General features: G+C 37.2%; 1 protein-coding gene across 14 annotated transcripts in view; it reads left to right on the top strand.

The window, feature by feature from the left end:
- Positions 1 to 20008, top strand: part of CCDC15 (coiled-coil domain containing 15) — an 83070-nt gene that overhangs the window by 17148 nt on the left and 45914 nt on the right. For 6 of the 14 annotated variants that reach the window (XR_010407048.1, XR_010407047.1, XM_064577280.1 and 3 more), the window contains exons 5-14: positions 2794 to 2907; positions 5152 to 5220; positions 7170 to 7292; positions 7772 to 8404; positions 8971 to 9093; positions 9341 to 9463; positions 11100 to 11174; positions 11696 to 11818; positions 12286 to 12408; positions 18824 to 18916. Coding sequence is in view for 12 of the 14 variants with exons in the window: in XM_064577280.1 (XP_064433350.1) it covers positions 2794 to 2907; positions 5152 to 5220; positions 7170 to 7292; positions 7772 to 8404; positions 8971 to 9093; positions 9341 to 9463; positions 11100 to 11174; positions 11696 to 11818; positions 12286 to 12408; positions 18824 to 18916 (1599 nt within the window). In the remaining 2 variants the exon portion in view is untranslated. The remainder of the gene's footprint in view (positions 1 to 2793; positions 2908 to 5151; positions 5221 to 7169; positions 7293 to 7771; positions 8405 to 8970; positions 9094 to 9340; positions 9464 to 11099; positions 11175 to 11695; positions 11819 to 12285; positions 12409 to 18823; positions 18917 to 20008) is intronic. The other 8 variants (XM_064577283.1, XM_064577289.1, XM_064577288.1 and 5 more) reach the window with 6 other exon arrangements.

Below are 20008 nucleotides of genomic sequence, written 5' to 3'. Positions count from 1 at the left end.
TTTCTCACTGAATCTTTTATTATCTTGTTTTTTTACTTTTATTCTCTCTTTATATTGCAGGTTTTCTAGCTTTTTCAACCCTGGAAATAACAATTCACTTTTGAAATAACCTGTTAAGTTTTCTGTAATCTATCATTGAAAAACTAGTGTTTGAGTTAGGCTCTTTGGCTGCAAGAATTCATTTTATTTTAAGAATATGCACGGGATAATAAAGACAGAATCAGAAACTCACACAAATCTAAACTCCCTTAAGGAGTGTGTGGCCGGACAATTTTTTTAGGTCTGAGTTAGCTCCGTTGATCACACAGCATAGGATCTTTGATCTTCCCACTAATATTTAATCACTAACTTGATTGATTCGGTGGTCCTCGTAGGGTGACCCACCTTTCCCCATTGCCTGAGGACATGAGACCTTCAGTGCTAAACCTGGACAGTTCCAGGCAAAGTGGGAGAGTTGGTTGCCCTGTCTCTACACATATGCTTCTCCCTTATTTGCTTAATTTTCTACTACCTCATATTCTCATCATCACAGCTCTGAAACTTTGGCATATGTAGGCTCCTTTAGCCTCTTTTCTCCAGCTTTGGACCTTTTCAGTTCAGTTTCTGACTCTGACTTTTCATACTTCCTAGTTCATTATGTAAGATAAAGAATCTTCATTGGCCCAGCCTGCCTTTTTGAGGAAGATCTAGGTTACTGGCAAGCCTATAGCTTGGGATGCCCACTTAATAATAATTTGATTTGTAACATCTCCCTATTTTCTTTATTATTGTTTAATACTTATTAACATTCACTTTGGCCCTTGTATTAGTTTCCTTTGGCTGCTGTAACCGATCACCTCAAACTTAGTGGCTTGAAAGGACAAATTTCTTCTCTCGAAGTTCTGGAGGCTGGAAGTCCAAAATCAGTTTCACTGAGCCAAAATCAAGGTGTCAGCAGGGCCCCTTCCACAGATTCTAGGAGAAAATTTGTTCCTTGCCTCTATCAGTTTTTGGTGTCTGCTGGCATTCCTTTGCTTGTGGCTACATTGTACCAATCCCTGCTTCCGTCTTTACAACACCTTCTCTTCTGTAAGCCAAATCTTCTTCTACCTCTCTCTCATAAGGACTGGGGATGGCATTTAGGGCCCATGTGGATAGTCCAAGATTATCTCCTCATCTCAAGATCCTTAACTTAATAATATCTGCAAAGGCCCTTTTTCCTTATAGAGTAACATTTACAGGTTTCAGGGATTAGGACCTGGTGTCTTTGGGTGTCCATTATTCAGCCTGTTACAGTCCTCATAGTTAGTCCTTGTAAGGGCCTTCAGGTTGAGGTTTGATGAAGGGTTATGGTAATAACAGAGAAATGGAAAGACTATAATGTATACTCCAGCTGTTGGACCAGTTGAAATACCCTGCTTAAGGGACTAAAATCAATCTGTGACTCTAATAGAGGTTTGGAGTTGATGGGAGATGAACATTATGTATCCTTATTTCATATCTGTTACGACGAGTATTTTGAATCCTTGGTCACATTGTGCAGGGCAATAACATTTACCATACTTGGTAATGAGCAAAAGCAGGCATATGTGTGGCTCTTGTATTTTTCATAACCTCAACTGCACATGTATCTCTTTTTGCAATATGATTATCTCTATCTTGACCCCTTTAGCCACTCTGCTAACCAAATTTAGAGGTCCTCATCTTAGCAGAATAAAGAGTAATGCTTCAAGCTGATTTCTGTGGCTGGAGGTGTAGACCTTTAAAAGCAAGGACAAAACAGAGGTGATATACTGTAAGGAAACTGTGCTGGCAGTGAGAGTGCTTTTATCCCTAGCTCACTATTAGTAAAAATCAAGGTGTTTGTTATTTATATCTGTAAATCGTGGTCATGATTTGCCTTCAAGGGAGAATTGATATCATTAAACTTTTGCTGGATGGGTTAGAACTGGTCTTGGTTTTGCCATAATTTTACTGAGTATCATAGGGATATACTTTTCTTCCACATGATGTAGGGCTTAGCCTAAAAAATGGTATTTTGTTAATTTCTGTATTTTCTTTAAGGGAACATTCTGTGCAGTTTTGTGAAAAATAAAATATTCTATGCTTCTCTGAAAAAGAAATCAAAATAGGTGCTTAATGAAATTAGTAGGTAGATATAAGGAATGAACACAAAGCCAGTGTATTTAATATTAATACTTATTATCAGCTGTTACTTAGAGTACTTGAAACAAATGAGTTGAGATGTTTGAGTTTGTGTTCTGACTTAACTTAGAAAGGCTTCCTGAAAGAAGGGAGATTTGAGAAAAAACAATAGCTACAGTCTTCAAATGTTAGGGGTGAAGAAGGGATTCCTGTAAATAGGAAAAAAGAATTTTAGAGGGACTAGGAATAGAGTCTTCTAGCAAGGAGTGATAACAGTGATTAGGCGTGCAAGGACTAGTTGAAGAAATAACTCCTTATTGAGAAGATGAATGGAAGGTAAGCAATGTATCTGCTCAATCATTTCTAAGTTTATTAATTCCAACTTTCAGGTTCTGATATTTTTGTGTACATTCTTAATACAAAGCATATGTTGTTAAAAAATTTGAATAACAGCACTTAAATCAAGTTATGAAATATAGTATCTTAGAATAATGAAAATCATGTAAAAATACTATCAGCAGACCAAAGTGTCCTTTGCAGGTAATCCTCTTGTCTTAGGTCTGGCATTTTTTAATAATAGGGGCCTGTTTTCCTGTTGGAACACTTAGTGAATTGGGTATTAAAACTTTAGCCTGTTTTTGTTTGCTCTTTTTTCCCTTTTCCTGGCAGCTTAGTCAAACCATGAAACAGGCCCGTCACCGGCTGGCATCTTTTAAGACCGTGAATAAAAAAAATGCGTCAGTGTTTCCAGATGGTAGAAGGAAAACCTTTCCCCCTCAAGAGGTAAATTTATTTCTAATAAATTGTTTTAAAAAGTACAGATAAAGATTTATTTACATCTCAACATTATTTAGAACTGTAAAAATAATTGGAAATAACCTGAAATATCCAATAGTAGGGAATGGTTAAAAAATTACTGTGTATCCACATATAGCTATTCTAAAAATTATCATGCTTTCAGAGAATATATGAAGACAAGGGAAAGTGTGATGCAAAGTTAAGTGAAAAAAGTAGGATACAAGATTATATACAATATATTCTCAATTTAAAAAACTTTATTCAGCCAACATTTATGGAATGTTTATAGTTACCAGGCATTATTCTAGAAGCAGGACTTAGAGTAGAGAAAATATAGACAAAGATCCCTCAAGGAGCTTCTGTGCTAGTAGGGAAGCAAATAATAAACAAGCAAATAAATGTAGAATATAATTTCAAACAATAAGTGCTATAAAAAAAATAAAGCAAAATAAAGAGATTGGGAGGGAATGCTGTGTGCAGAGACAAAAGCCTGGAAAGAAATGGACCAAGAGGTTAATACTGATTATTTCTGGTTAGCATTATTACAGGTGATTTTTATTTTTTTCTCTCTGTTTTCTCTATTTAAAAAATTTTTCATAATGCACATATTTTACTTTCTAATCAGGAAAAAAACCAATACTGTTAAAAGAAAGAAATTCTTTTAATTCAAAATACAAGGTTAGAGTGAATAATTGGAACCTAAATGTGACTTAAAAGGATATTTAAGGTGATACTTGTAAAATGACATTGTTCTGTGCCTACTTATTTCAGTGTTCACAAATTTGGGTGTTGAAAACAAACTCATGTATTTTCCTGTGTTTACTCATTTTGGCATTAATTTCAAGTTTTGATAGGCAGCATCTAGTAAAATGGACTGTTTCATCTTTTTTGCTTTTTTTTTTGGCCATCATCCACCTCTGTCCCTTACTTAGTTCTTTCCTAGTTTTGCTTCCTAGATTATATATATATTTTTTGTATTTTTTTCCTTAAGTATCTCAACACAACCATCAAAAACGTTTGTCTCTTATATGTTTACAGTTGGTAGAATGCTAACCTATAATGTCTCTCTCTTCAGTGGTAATTAAGACATTTATAGTTAAATATAAGAAACAAGCGGGCATGGGTGTGTGTGTCACATACGGCATTTCATCCCAGATGCATTCAGTATGGTTACCTTTTTCTAGCATTGTCTTGTTATGACTCTCAAGATAGAGTTTCTTTTGTACCTAAATTCTTCTCAGTGGCTTGTTTTTTTAGACAATTTTCATACCTAATGGATTTGGCAACTCCAGTTTGTGACATTAGACTGACTCCAGGGTACTGTTAGAAGGAAGTGGTTGGACACATTCTAGTAAACCAGAAAAAAAAAAAGAGTCATCAGATCCTAGAGACTCATATTTTATATTGTGTGAAACATGTTCAAACCTTTCAGTTGATGTTTTTCCAGAAAAAGTACTTGTTTACAGGTCTGACTGAAAGCATCATTCAGTAGAAGGGAGAAGAATTAAGTCTGAGATAACATCCTGTATAAACCAGTTTTATATGTCAGAGATGCCATTTAAATGTAATTCATTATGATGATGATGATGATGAATTCAGACTGACTGCTACTTCCAAAGAATGCATGTGTATTTTTCAGCTAAAACATTGGAAACATCTATTCCATAGAAATGAGATTGATAAAAGAAATTAGTGTAATTTTTTATATTTCTTATATCAAGTATGTGGTCTTTCCCTCACTTCTGAACAGTTTTCTACCCTCTCAGTTGTATGAAGTGGAAATCTGCCAGTCAGAAAGGACACAATCCATAACCCAGTTGAACTCTGGTTTCATTTCCTTGTTAGACTTTTTACTGACCTTAAAATCTGTCTGGTTCTTATTGTTATTCCAGATATAGAGATACAAATAGAAGATATACTTGCTTGCACATTGTCACGTCACCAAGATAAAATCATAAGCCTCCTAAAATTGATCCTGGCTGGGATAGGGACAAATCGTCATTTATAAAGTTAATATATTCTCCTAGCAGCCTATTTCACTCCATGTTTGATGTGTGAGTGATTTGTTTGTAAATCTGAAGTAGAACTCACCACTTGTTTTTCTTTATTTATATTAAACCACCCTCATCTGTTAAAATCATTCCAGATCTTTCATAAAAACTCAACTTAGTATCATGAGCATATTGCTTTCTCTAGACCATCTATATTTGTATTAATTTTTTTTTTCAGAAAGCACTTTATAGGAAGTCATCATCCCTCAAGATAAATACAGGAACAAGAGGACAGTTGACCTTTAAGGTCTGTCAAGGTCTTTGGTCTTTTAACTACTTCACATTGCCAGAAATTTATAGAAAATCAGGGAGGGAAATGTAAAGAATAAAGGGAAAAAATAATGGCTTGTTAGAGCCGTCCACAGCTAATTATGCTAATTATGTTTGGGTTTGAGGGTTAAGATTCTAATGTCCAGTATTGTTTTGTTCCTAACAGTTCTATTGAGATATAATTTATATACCACACAGTTTACCCATTTAAAGTATACATTTCAGTGGTTTTTAGTATATTCACAGGTTTGTACAACTGTCAACGTAATCTAATTTAGAACACTTTCTTCACCCCTAAAAGAAACCCTATTCCCATCCCCACAGAAACCCTATTTCCCATGTTTCCCATGGGAAACATTTCCCATTCACTCCTTTCCCTACCCCTAGTCCTAAGCAACCACTAAACTACTTGCTGTCTCTATAGATTTGCTTATTCTGGACATTTCATCTAAATAGAATCATATAATATGTGGTCTTTTGTGACTGGCTTCTTTCACTTTGCATATTTTCATTATGTTGCAGAATGTATCAGTACTTCATTCCTTTTTTATTGCTGAATAATATTCCTTTTATGGCTTTATCACATTTGGTATATCCATTCATCAGTTGATGGACTTCGTGGCTTTTGTGAATAACTGCTACAAACACTTATGTACATGTTGTTTTGTGGACATTCATTTCTTTAGTAATGGAATTTTGGGGTCATAGGCTAACTCTGTGTTTAATAGTTTGAGGAGCTGCCAAGTTGTTTTCCATCAGCAATATATGTAGGTTCCAATTTCCCCACATCCTCACCAATACTTACTATTGTCCATCTTTTTGATTATAACCATCCTACTGATGTGAAATGATACCTCACTATACTTTTGATTTGTGTTTTCCTGATGACTTATGATCTTGAGTATCTTTTCACATGCCTATTGCCCATTTATATGTCTCTTATGGAGAAAATGTCTATTCAAATGTGGTGTCCATTTTTTAATTGGGGTATTTGGTTTTTTTATTACTGAGTTATAAGTGTTCTTTATATATTCTGGATACATGTCCCTTATCAGATACATGATTTGCAGATATTTTTCCCATTCTGTAGGTTGTCATTACACTTTCTTAATGCTATCATTTGTACAAAATTTTTTTTTTTTTTTAAGATTTTATTTATTTATTTGACAGAGAGAGACACAGCAAGAGAGGGAACACAAGCAGGGGGAGTGGGAGAGGGAGAAGCAGGCCTCCCGCCGAGCAGGGAGCCCGATGTGGGACTCGATCCCAGGACCCTGGGATCACGACCTGAGCTGAAGGCAGTCGCTTAACCAACTGAGCCACCCAGGCGCCCTGTACAAAATTTTTAATTTTGGTGTAGTTTATCTCTTTTTTCTTGTGTTGCTTATGCTTTTGATGTAGTATCTAATAAACCATTGCTTAATCTAAAGTCATCAATATTTTCTGCTATGTGTCCTAAAAATTTTATAATTTTAGTTCTTACATATAGGTCTATAATCTATTTTGAGTGAATTTTTATATGGGGTGAGGAAGTGTTTTAACTTAGTTCTTTTGCATGTGGATATCCACTTGTCCCAGTACCATTTGTTGAAAAACTATCCTTTTTCCATTGAATTTTCTTGGCACTCTTGTTGAAAACCAGTTGACTGAGGGTTTATCAATGTCTTAATACTATCTTCTGAGATCTGTGAACATGGGATCTCTTTCCATTTATTTAGATCTTTTTAAATTTCTTTCAACAGTGTTTTATAATTTTCATTATATAGTCTTATGCTTCTTTTGTAATGTCCTGTTTTTATAATATTTGATTATATTGACCTACCAAATTATATTAATAGTGTGCTGAATCCCAGGATTTTATTGTAATCACATTGTTTATACCTGTAATCGATACTTTTTTTCATTGTTGATTGTGTTGTTTTGTAGGAACCTGACTCTGAGGAATCTTCATCTATTATGATAGATAAGAAAGGGACAGAAAATTTGTTTTGGGGAGACCAGCAGGATCTCCTTTCTGAAGACAGGGACAAACCTTTCAGCAGAGTTCAGGTAAAGCAGAGTGAAAGGAGATAGTATAATAAAAATTAAACTAAGTGTGATTTGGACTAGTGATACCATATTGTTGTACTAGTTTGGGATTATAGATTTAGGTTCTGTTAAGTCGAGCAAAGATTATAATTTCCCATTTTATTCTAGTAATTTGACTACGCTATTTTTTATTTTTTTTTTAAGATTTTATTTATTTGAAAGAGAGCGAGAGAGAGTGTGTGAGTGAGCACAAGCAGGGGGAGCAGCAGGCAGAGGGAGAGGGAGACATAAGCTCACCACTTAGCAGGGAGCCTGACACAGGGCTCGATCCCAGGACCCTGGGATCACGACCTGAGCTGAAGGCAGACGCTTAACCCACTGAGCCACCCAGGCGCCCCTGACTACCATATCTTTTTGAAATTATTTTAGGAATCTTGTGGAAAATCTAGAGTGTTGCTACTACCTGGCATTCTATATTTGATGTTTATGTTCACTTTTAGAAAGTACAATCCAAAAATCCACTATTTGCTGTGATGAAAGAGGAAGAGCAAAAGCAATTAGATCTTCAAGGCCTTCAGAATATTTTTCCAGAAGCCCAGGATTATCTTCCAGAAGCCCAATGTGATCTGCTGGAAACCCAGGGTGATTTGACAGGAGTCCAGAGTGTTGAGCTAGAAGCTGAGAGTATTGAGCCAGAAGCCAAGAGTGTTGAGCCAAGACTCAATACTCTGGCTATTGAGCTGGAAAGCCAAGCTGTTGAGCCCGAAGCGCAGGCCATTGAGCCTAAAGCCCAGGCTGTTAAGATAAAAACTCAGGGTATTATGCCAGAAGCCCAGAATATTGAACTAGATGATGGGAGTATTGTGTCTAAAGTCCAGGATTTGCTACCGAAAGAACAGTGTGTTCTTCCCAAAGACCAGAATATTCTACCCAGATGTCAGGACCAGGACTTTCTACTTAAAGACCAGGATTTTCTACCCAGAGACCAGGATATTCTACCCGAATGTCAGGACCAGCATTTTCCACCCAGAGACCAGCATGTTCTCCCTGAAGACCAGAATATTCAATCCAAATTTCAGGACCAGGATTTTCTACCCAGAGACCAGCATCAGCATTTTCTACCCAGAGATCAGGTAAATAGAGTGGAAAGGAGATATAACAAGAAGAAATAGCTACTTAAATTTTGGAGTGGGATTTGCAAGGACTAAATTGCAGCTGATTTGGAGAGTCATAGTTGGAAAAAATAGTTTCCTCATTAATTCCTCAAAAGTCTGGGGTTCTCATTAAATGTTAAAGTATTAGCAGCACATTAGCCCTTACTGGACAATTTACTTTTTTTTTTTAATCTTTATTAGGAAAAATATTTCTGGCAGCCATTATCTGCTTTGACAGCTGAAAGATGGAACAAGGAGTGGCCCACAAGTGTGCAACAGTATCTTTTACTACTCAGGTTCCAAGGCCAGCCCTCCACCAGAGATCAGTTAGGCCAAAAATAAGAAGAAAGGGATCAACAGGAAGTAAATCACATAGGGTTGTAAGTGGGCTTATGTGGAATAGAATATAGTGTTTTCTTCTATTTCATATGTTCAGTTATACTCTGACCTCAGTTAATGCCAGAATTCTCACCACAGCCTAAAGTATTGGTTAACTGATCTTTCTTAACTGAACAATTGGTATTTTGTGTTTGTTCTTTCTTTAGGAAGCAAATTTGAGGCAGCCAGCATCAATTTTGATAGGCCCAAGAGGGAGAGAGGCGTTTCCTCTGGATGTCCATCAGGATATTCTACCCAGGCATCAAGATCAGACCTCCACCAGGGACAAGGTAGAACAGAAAAAGGAGAGAGTCCAGCAGGAACTGAATTGTTAAGGGTTTAGTTTGGAACTTGCAAAGGTTGTCCTCAGCTAGACTTCGGAAATGACAGAAAGTATGGCTTTCTGTTTTATTCCATATTTCACATTATCTCGAGTTAAAAAAATTACTGTAAGGCTCTCAATAAAGCCTATAGTATTATTACTATCATATTACTCCTACTGGACAATTTATAATTAGTGTTTTTGTTTTCTTTTAGAAAGTACACTTCAAGGAGTCATATTCTGATATGTCAAGTGAGAAAGGGAGAGAAGACTATTCTCTGGCAGGTTATCAGTATCTGCCTCCTAAACTCCAGGACCAGACCTTCGTCAGAGATCAGGTAGAGCAAAATAAAAAGGAGATAAACAGAAGCTAAAGTAACTGGATTTTATATATTCTCAATAATCGGTAACATGAAGTATAGAAACAGGTGCAAAAGACCCTGGTCTGATGAACTATATCAACCAAATCAGTTCTGTCATTTAGAAGGTTGATAGATCACATTCATATTCTTATTGTAGAATCAAACTATTTTAGTTTACTAAGATTAGCTACAACTTGTGCTGAAGCCCCCAGTATTACCACCAACACACTGTTCCTACATGAACAGTGTGGGAAGTTGTGGCAGATCCTAAATTACTTAACATACGGGGAGTTTGTCAGACTACTCTGTACATGGTTTAGGATTAAAAATTCAGGTTTACAGAGTTGAGCTAAAAGTGTTACATCCTTAAAAAATAAATAGCATAAAATAAAAGTATTATATCCTTGTTCAAGTTAAAATGTATCAGATTATCCTCACCTGGTACCATTTCCCTGGAGTTCTCACTGAAACCTACAATATTATGATTAGCATGTTGCCCTGGTCAGACAGTTTGCTTTTTATTTTTATTCCTTTAGAACATGTTTCTCAAGCAACTGCCATCTTTTATGAGAGCAGAGAGAATGAGCAATGAATTGCCTCTGGAGTATAATCAGTATGTTGAACCTAAAACCCAGGACCGAGCTTCCCCTAGAGAACAGGTAGAGCAGAATACAGGGGGAGGACTCTCCTTCCTAAAAGAGTAACAGATGAAATTACTTAAGATTTGGGTTGGAGCTTATCAAGTTAGTTCACATGGAGGCTACATAGAATTAAATCTTCTAGAGTGAGGCTAAGAGCATAACATTTTCAGCTATTTCAAAATGTGCCAGACCTAAAGTCTGTCCAGGTGAGAAAGCATATCTGTCGTTTGGGTTGACCAAGAGACAGGGTTCATATAATATTGATTGATTAACAGTAGACATTTGCATAAGCTCACATCCTGGAGTATATTTGACTTTCTGCATTTAGTTTTATAAATACTGAAGGGCTTCTCCTCTTAGCCAACTGAGTACACCAAAACCAGACATTCTGCTCTACCAGTTTGCAAACCAGTTATGAGGAAGGATAAAACAAACTGTTTGCCACCTCAGAACTACCTGAACTTTACCACTGCTAGTTTTTGTGAATGGAGTTACTGGGGACATCTAGTAGGAGTGCTTGTGGAAATGACACAAGCTTGTTTCCTAGCTGTACCTTGGGAAAATGCTAGCAACATTGTAAAAATATTACTTTGTTGCCTTACTTCTTCCAAACATATTATTGAATAAAGAGTTACCCATGCAAAAAAAAAAAAAAAAAAAAAAAAGTACCAGAATAATCTGGGATTTGCTTTAAAATAGTCCAGGAAAAAAGTGGGAAAAGAGACAGATGGAAAAAAAATGTTACTAATTATTGAAGTTGGGGGTTGGGTATCTTGGGATTCATTATACTATTTTCCTTCCTACTTTGATTTATATATGGGAATTTTGCATTAACACATGCAGGCACACATGCCCACCAACTCTGGTATGTTATCCTCCCCTAGTATCATTATTTTGGAGTTGTCACTGATGTCATTAGTTGTCACTAATCATTTCTGCTTAAATAGTTTTGTATTTTGTTGTTCCTTTAGAGCAAGTATATCAAGCAACCCTCATCTTGTGAGAAATGGGAGATTGAAAGAAGAATTGCTTCTGGAGTGCCATCGGTATGTTTCACCCAGTGTTTAAGATCTCGCCTTTCAGGGCGCCTGGGTGGCTCAGTTCTTAAGCGTCTGCCTTCGGCTCAGGTCATGATCCCAGGGTCCTGGGATTGAGCCCCTCATCAGGCTCTCTGCTCCGCAGGGAGCCTGCTTCTCCCTCTCCCACTCCCCCTGCTTGTGTTCCTACTCTCGCTGTGTCTCTCTCTGTCAAATAAATAAATGAAATCTAAAAAAAAAAAAAAAAAAGATCCCGCTCTCTGGGGGATAAGTAGAGCAGAGCATAGTGAGGAATAAGTTGCTTAGATTTTGGCTCAAGTTTAACAGGGAAATATAGTAACTACTTGGGGATTTAGTGTTAAGATCAGTAAATAGTGGGCAAAGCTATCCTGTCCTCTAGTTCTGTGATGTATCATACCATTCTGACCTGTTGAAACTACTTCAGGCCTCTTCACTGAGGCTTTTACCATTGCCCTGGCATGATGCTTCTGCTTCAACAATTGATGTTCAATGTTTACGTTGTCTTTTAGCACAGGAACTATGGGCAGGCCTTACGTAATATGACAGATGAGAGATGGAGAAAGGAGTTATTTCCAGAGCACCACAAATATGATTTACATGATATCCAGGATCCAGGTTCAGCCGGAGAGCAGGTAGAGCAGAGTGCAGTCAAAAGTAAACAGAAAGTAAATCAGTTAGAGTTTGATCTGGGCTTGCCAGAGCTATGCTTCTAACAACAGTGTTCCTGTTGCTTCTGGTAGTGTTCTCTCTTATTAATACTATTAATAATATGAGTAACAGCTTACATTTGTTAAGCACTTTCCATAACTAAAATAGTTCTAGAACTTTGTATCCATTGTGTCATTTCTCATTCTCACAATAATCTGGGGAGATAGATTCTGTGATTATTCTTGTTTTATAGATGAAGAAACTTAGGACTGCTTTGTGGATACAGTTAAGATCCATAATAGTGGCAAGGAGTGTAATGTCTACTTTTATGCCATAATGTATGCGACTAATCTAACAGACCTGTATAGAGTATGTCAGGGCTATCCCTGCAGCATTACTAGCATTATGTCACCGCTCACATATTTTGGTGACTGCTTTTGTATTCTTTTAGAGCTTATACTTCAGGCAGCAGCCGTCTGTTGGGACAGCTGAAAGATGGCAAGAGGATTTGCTTCTGGACGACCAGCAGCATCTGCCAGCCAAGCACCAGACAGAGGCTTCCAGCAGAAGACAGGTAGAGTATGAGTAATGGAATTTAGGTAGGATTGCAGGCACCTACAGAGCTGGGAGTGGTAAGGCTGAGCAACAAACAGATTCTTGTTTTAGTTCATAGTGTGTAAAATTTGTCCTGACCTAAGATTACTTTAGTGCTCTCCCGAAACCTAGGGTATTGGAAAAACTGTATTTTATATGTGTGTTCTTTATAAGAGGTGTATTTCTAATGGCCATTGTCTTTTATGGCATGAGAGGGGAAGAAATGTGTGGTTTCTGAGGGAGAGGGGTCAGGAGGATCTTCCACCCAATGGCCAGGCCTAGATCTCCATCGATAGGCTAGTAGAGCATAAGACAGGATCACCAAGAAATAAGCTGTTCAGGGTGTAGGCTGGAGCTTATTAGGGTTATATTGCCTAAGCTTCGATGTACTGAGTTAAGATCTATAGTTTTTCAAGAAAACATTAAAATAATCTGGCCTCCTAAGATTCCTCCATGGCTTAACTAAAGTCTAGCTTATTCCCACTAGAATTGATCACTGTCTAGATAATTTCTATCTTGTGATTTTATGTTATTTTAACAACAGAGCCTTCAGGCAACCAGTGTTGTTAGGATATATAAAAGAGATAAAGAGACATTTCCTCTTGGCCCTTTTAAGAGAGCAGCAGGAGAAAAGGAGCATAAAGACAGAAAGTAGGATTTGGGCTGAGGTTTTCAGGACTACACTGTAGCTCTTTTATAATTTTTAGTTTGTCTCTATTAGGTTGGCCTAAAGGTACACTGTCGTGTTTTATTCTACATCGTTACTTATATGTCCCGAAGTATGCCAGGCTCTTTCCTACCTCAGGTCTGTTGCATATGTTTTTTCCTTTGCCTGGCTATCCTTCTCTTTTTTCTTCACAAAGCTGGTCCCTTCTCGTCCTTCAGGTTTCAGCTTCAATGTTCTCTCCTTGGAAAAGACTGTCCCGACCACCTTATTAAAAATAGGTCTCCTCGCTTCTGTTTTTCTCTATCCTTGCGTTCTCTTTCCTTCTCACTACACAAAACAATTTGTAATAATTTATTTTATTTATTTATTTTTTTTAAAGATTTTATTTATTTATTTGACAGAGAGAGACACAGCGAATGAGGGAACACAAGCAGGGGGAGTGGGAGAGGGAGAAGCAGGCTCCCCGCAGAGCAGGGAGCCCGATGCGGGGCTCGATCCCAGGACCCCGGGACCATGACCTGAGCCGAAGGCAGACGCTTAACGACTGAGCCACCCAGGCGCCCCTGTAATAATTTATTGATTTAGCATGTTTTCCACTGGTCTGTAAGCTTTATGAGGAGAGGTACCACACCTGATGTGTTTACCAGTGTATGGACAGCCTTCGTAGTACAGAGCCTGGTACTGGACAGTCTCTTGCTAAATATGTTTTGAATTAATCAATTAAACATTTATTGAACACCTTGTTAGGTGTTAGCCATTGTTTAGATGCTAAATATCAAAGATACAATTGTGAATCAGACACAGAACACAAATTTCAGACAATCTAAAGAAGAGAGACTGACACATAAGCAACATAATTAATGGTGGAGGGTGCATAGGGCATTAATTGAGCACGGAAGAGGCATACCTAACTCTGTTTGCTTGAGGGTGCTGCCTTGGTGGTCAGAAGCTCTTCTTCTTGTCCTTCTGCCATACAAGCCTCAATCTCCTGGATCAGTCCTTTCTCCTTTTAGGCTCCTGAAATAATCCCGCCTTATTGGAAAAAACACTTTAACAGTGTAGATTTAGATCACAGTCATACTTTGGGCTTATGGTCACAGCTGCTGTGTCCCCCATGCTGCTTAGCATTTTTCTTGCTTGCCCTTTGTCAGCCCCCTCTCCTATGGCCCACACTAATAATAGTAAATCTTAAATACTTTGTAAAGCTCTTGCTACATCCCCATACTCTCAGACTTTGATGAAGAAAATAGAAGCCATCATGCACTTCCTCCCTCAGCCATTTGTTTTTTTGGCATTCTTACCTGTTCCTACTATGTCAGAAGAAGAGTTATCTGTCTTTGGACCATATTCTGGATTCTCTTGCCATCCTTTCTTCTGGGTCCAATTTTGAATATTATATTGTGAGACTCTGGCTTCTTTTGAAATCCTCTGAAGAATGTTGCATCTTTTGTTTATTTGTTCTAGCAGGCAATCAACCTGGTTATGTTTATATTATAAGTTCTTTCTCACCTTCTGTGAAGAGTGGCTCCAATGTTAGTTCAATTTTCAAAGCCTTCATTATACTCCTTTAGGTCCATCCCATGCGTGCATAACTCAGGGACGATTTGGGGATATACGCCAATTCGTACACAGATTTGAGGAATCTACTTTTCTAGCTCATTCCTCCTCAGGATACCCAATCCCTACACTCTCCAGATACCACAGGCCACATTTCCTGGAAGCTTTAGTTAGAATCAGTGAGACAGACGGGTCCATAGTGAGCTTACCCCTTGCCCAGTGCTGAAAACCTGGTTTTTCTTTTTTGAAAGCAGAAAATGTTTCATTTTTATTGTAGCAAAAGTAAACACAAACAAAAAGAATAAATAACCCAAAATTCCAGAAGTAACTACCATCAGTCTCTGCTATGTATCATTTTTGGATTTTATCTATAACAAATAAATAATTTTAAAAATAATGAGGTATACAGTCAATTCTTGTTATTCACGGTAGTTATATAAAGTTGCCACAAACATTGAATTGGTGAATACTAAACCACTGTTCCTAGGGGAAATACAGAGTTAGTTTTTTGTGAGCCTCTGATCACAATGTTTGGGTCACTCATCAATACCTAACTTTATTTTATGTGAATTTCTGTTTAACGATACCTTATTTAATATATAATGTTGATTTATTAACATGGACTCAGAGCCAGTAACACTATAGCTTATTCCTGAATGAGCTCATCTCATACGTGTATTTTCCCCATAAGGCACATCACAGCCTTCTTTTTTTTTTGTTAAAGATTTTATTTATTTATTTGTCAGAGAGAGAGACAGCGAGAGAGGGGACACAAGCAGGGGGAGTGGGAGAGGGAGAAGCCGGCTTCCTGCTGAGCAAGGAGCCAGATGTGGGACTCGATCCCAGGACCCTGGGATCATGACCTGAGCCGAAGGCAGACGCTTAATCATCTGAGCCACCCAGGCGCCCCTCATCACAGCCTTCTTGTGCTCAGGAATACTAGATAGTACTTCAACACTGTGCTTGGGAACCATTTTATTTTATTTTATTTTATTTTATTTTATTTTATTTTATTTTATTTTATTTTATTTTATTTTATTTTATTCTGTTGTTTATTTTTATCTCTTTAAAAAAATTATGTATTTTAGAGAGAGAGAGCAAGAGAATGAACCAGGAGAAGGGCAGAGGGAGAGGGAGAGAAATCCTCAAGCAGACTCCCCCTGAGCTCAGAGCCTGACGCGATCTGGGGCTCAATCCCAGGACCCTGAGATCATGACCTGGGCTGAAATCAAGAGTTAGACACTCAACTGACTGAGCCACCCAGGTGCTCCGGGAGCTATTTTAAATAGTGAAATCATCAAGAAAAAGCACAAAAATGCAAAAACCTTGGCACTAAATAGACCTTGAAAAGAATACTTGTTTACAGTTTGAAGGCTGAAACAAAAAGAGCAGAGCATCACCTTGTTCAACCTTAGCTGGCAACATACATATCTGGTGACTCAAATTTGTCACATGTCTGCAAATGACCATAAAAGCATCACAAGTGTTAATTTTGGGATTACAAATAAATTTTAGTGAGTAGGCAAATTCATAAATAAGGAGTATGGAATATTGAGGATTGACTGTAATTTATATACCATATAATTAACCTATTTAAAGTGTACAGTGCAGTGTTTTTAGTATATTCAAAGGGTTGTGTAAAGTTTGCCACAATGAATTTTAGAACATTTCATCATACCCCAAAAGTCCTTACCCATTAGCAGCCAATTCCTTTTTCTTCCACCCCCCAACCCTAGGCAACCATTAACCAGTCTCTCTGTCTATAGATTTGCCTATTCTGGACATTTCATATAAATTGGATCATGACCTTTTGTGACTGGCTTTTTTCATTTAGCATAATGTTTTCAAAGTTCATTGACCTTGTAGCATATAGCAGTACTTTATTCCTCTCATTAGATAACATTCCATTTTATGCATATAGCACATTTTATTTATTCATTCATCAATTGATGGACATTTGGATTGTTCCTACTTTTTGGCTATTATGAATAATGTTGCTGTAAGTATTTGCATACAAGTTTTTCTGTGGATATGTGTTTTCATTTCTCTTGAGTATACCAAGGAGTGGAATTGCTGGGAATATGGGGACTCTATGCTTAACCTTTTGAAGAACTGCCAAACTGTTTTCCAAAGCGGCTGCACTGTTTTTCATTCCTTCCAACAGTGTATAAGGGTTCTAATTTCTTCACATCCTCACCAGCACTTAATGTCTTTTTAATTATAGCTATATTAATGGGTGTGAAGTGGTATCTCATCATGGTTTTGATATATATTTTCCTGATGGTTAATAGTGAGCATCTTTTTTTTTTTTTTTAAGATTTTTTTTATTTATTTATTTGACAGAGAGCTAGAGGGAGAGCACAAGTAGGCAGAGCAGCAGGCAGAGGGAGAGGGAGAAGCAGGCTCTCTGCTGAGCGGGGAGCCTGACGCGTGGCCCAATCCCAGGATCCTGGGATCATGACCTGAGCTGACGATGGACACTTAACTGACTGAGCCACCCAGGTGCCCCATTAGTGAGCATCTTTTCATGTCTCATTGGCTACTTGTATTCTTTGGAAAACTGCTTATTAGATTATCTGCCCAATTTGTAATTGAGTTATTTGTCTTTTGATTATTGAGTTTGTGAATTCTTAATATATTCTCCATACAAGTCCCTTATTAGTTACATGATTTACAAATGTTTTCTCCCATTTTGTAGGCTCTCCTTTTCTTTTCTTGATGGTATCCTTTGTAGCACAACAGTTTTTAGTTTTGAAGAAGTCTGAGTTACTTTTTCTTTTGTGGATTGTGCTTTTGATGTCATATCTAAGAAACCACCTAATGCAGGATCATGAAGATTTACTCTTATGTGTTCCTCGAAGAATTTTATATCTCTTGCATTTAGGTCTGTGATCCATTTTGAATTGATTTTCATATGTGGTATAAAGTGGGAATTGAGCTTCATTCTTTTGCATGTGAATAGCCAGTTGTCCCAACATCATTTGTTGAAATGCTTATCCATTGAACACTCTTGCCAAAAATCAGTTGATTGTAAATATAATGGTTTATTTCTGAACTGTCAGTTCTGTTCCATTGATCTATAAATCTATTCTTTTTTTTTTTTTTAAGTCTGTTCTTATGCCAGTACCACACTATCTTGATTACTGTAGCTTTGTAGTAAGTATTGGAATTGGGAAGAGTGATTCCTCCAACTATGTTCTTCTGTTTCAAAACCATCTTAGCTATTCTGGGTCCCTTGCATTTGAATTTAAGGATCACCCTGTCAACTTCTATGAGAAGTCATCTGAAATTTTGATGGAGATTGCATTAAATCTGTTGATCATTTTGGGGAGTACTGCCATCTTATCTGTCCTTTCATGTCTTTTCATTCATTTAGGCCTTCTTTAATTTCTTCCAACAATGTTTTGTAGGTTTTAGAGTACAAAATTTACACCAACTTTGTTAATTTTATTTTAAGTAATTTTTTGATGGTATTTTTAATGGATTTTTCCATTAATTTCATTTTCAGATTGTTCATTGCAAGTATAAAGAAATACAATTGATTTTTGTATACTGATCTTATATCCTGCAACTTTGCTAAAAGATACATAACTTTTAAGCTAAAAAAAGTAATACTAAGCTTTCATTCTAAAAGTTAGAGATCATAATTTGACCCATAACAAAGTAGGTATATACCAAGTTATGTCATAAGGCTTTTCTAGTAATATGGGGGAAAATTAGCTCCAGTTTCCTCCCTTCCATGTCAGTTGATGTTATAATATTTTCAGGTTCTTATTTGGGCTCACACCCACCTAAAGAGTTGTGTACATTGAAAATGATTACAGATTTGAGATAATAAGGGATCTGGCTTTATATCCTGGATTCAGTCCTAAGCAAACTCAGAGTGATTTCAAGTGACCACTTTAGAAGAACTTTCATTCTGAACATTTTGATTTGTTATGAATTCACCCATGTTTTTGACCTGAGTCATTTCCTTTGGTTTATTTCTTCTGAATCTGCTTCTTTCGTTCGTTTTTAGTTTATTTTATTTTATTGATTTTTTAATTGTTTGATTTTATCCAGATGAGGTTAAGTTTGCAGGAGAAAAGAAACAATAGATGAAAATATCAAAAGCACATACAGGGCTAGCTTTTGGCAATTTTGTCACTTTGTGTGACTGGACTTCTAACAGGTTTATGATGACTATCAATCAAAATTGAACACTGAATTCCAAATTCCACTGACACTCCAATCTGGAGTAGATCATGAAGAAGATAAGAAAGAGGTACGTAATGATAATTGCTTTTGGACACCAGTATTTCTACTATAATAGTACATGTGAAATTGGGAATGATTTACTGTGTTCTTACACATTAAGAGCCTGTACTACAAATTCCATGGATAAAGGCAAAGAAGTTACTTGAGTCATTATAATGTGTTGAACTTTTCTTCCAAGCTTCTAGGATTTAGGATTCCTTGATGTGAAATCAGAGATCTGATCCTAGTGAATTTTTCCCATTAGTGTGTATTTGTCACAATAACTTAAAGGAAGGGTTTTAACTTATGACTTCCCTTTTTTTTTTTTTCCTTCTTAATCTAAAGTTGGTTTAAACCGACAGTTTTTAACACTGCCCATGTGCCAGAATCAGATGTGGAGCTTTTTTCAAAATACAAATGCCTGAACCCAAACAGATATACTGATCAGTATATGAAAAGGTAGGTTTGGGGCATCTGTGTTTTTAAAAAAATACCACTGATGCTTGTGATGGCCTCAGTGTTAAGAACCAGCTATTAGACTTTTAATAATTTTTACCAAAAGGACATAAGCTACTCAAAGGGTAAAAACAGGGCGCCTGGGTGGCTCAGTTGGTTGGGCGACTGCCTTCGGCTCAGGTCATGATCCTGGAGTCCCGGGATCGAGTCCTGCATCGGGCTCCCTGCTCGGCGGGGAGTCTGCTTCTCCCTCTGACCCTCCCCCTTCTCATGCTCTCTCTCTCTCTCTCTCAAATAAATAAATAAAATCTTTAAAAAAAAAAAAAAAGGGTAAAAACATGTCTATGTGTACACCAGTGCCCTTTAAGTAGCTTGTGTCCTTAAAAGAGAATATATAAACCCAGAGAATATATAAACCCACAGGGCAATAGCACTTGCTTTTATTATACTTGCTCCCCTTTTTCTGGGTGGGGGGGGGCAGAGGGAGAGAGAGAATCCCAAGCAGGCTCACGCCCAGCACAAGCCTGATGTGGGCCTTGATCTTACAACCCTGAGATCATGACTTGAGCTGAAATCAAGAGTCGAACGCTTAACCGCCTAAGCCACTCAGGCGCCCCTATACTTGTTCCCTTTGAAAGTATGGTGCTCAGATATTCCTCAGTCC

Source organism: Mirounga angustirostris, unplaced genomic scaffold (assembly GCF_029215605.1).
Source record: "Mirounga angustirostris isolate CCGP_5_RB_7025 unplaced genomic scaffold, mMirAng1.0.hap1 SCAF_13, whole genome shotgun sequence".
Classification (NCBI taxonomy): Eukaryota; Metazoa; Chordata; class Mammalia; order Carnivora; family Phocidae; genus Mirounga; species Mirounga angustirostris.
Note: the sequence above shows the minus strand (reverse complement) of the source record. Positions and strands in the feature narration are given on the sequence as shown.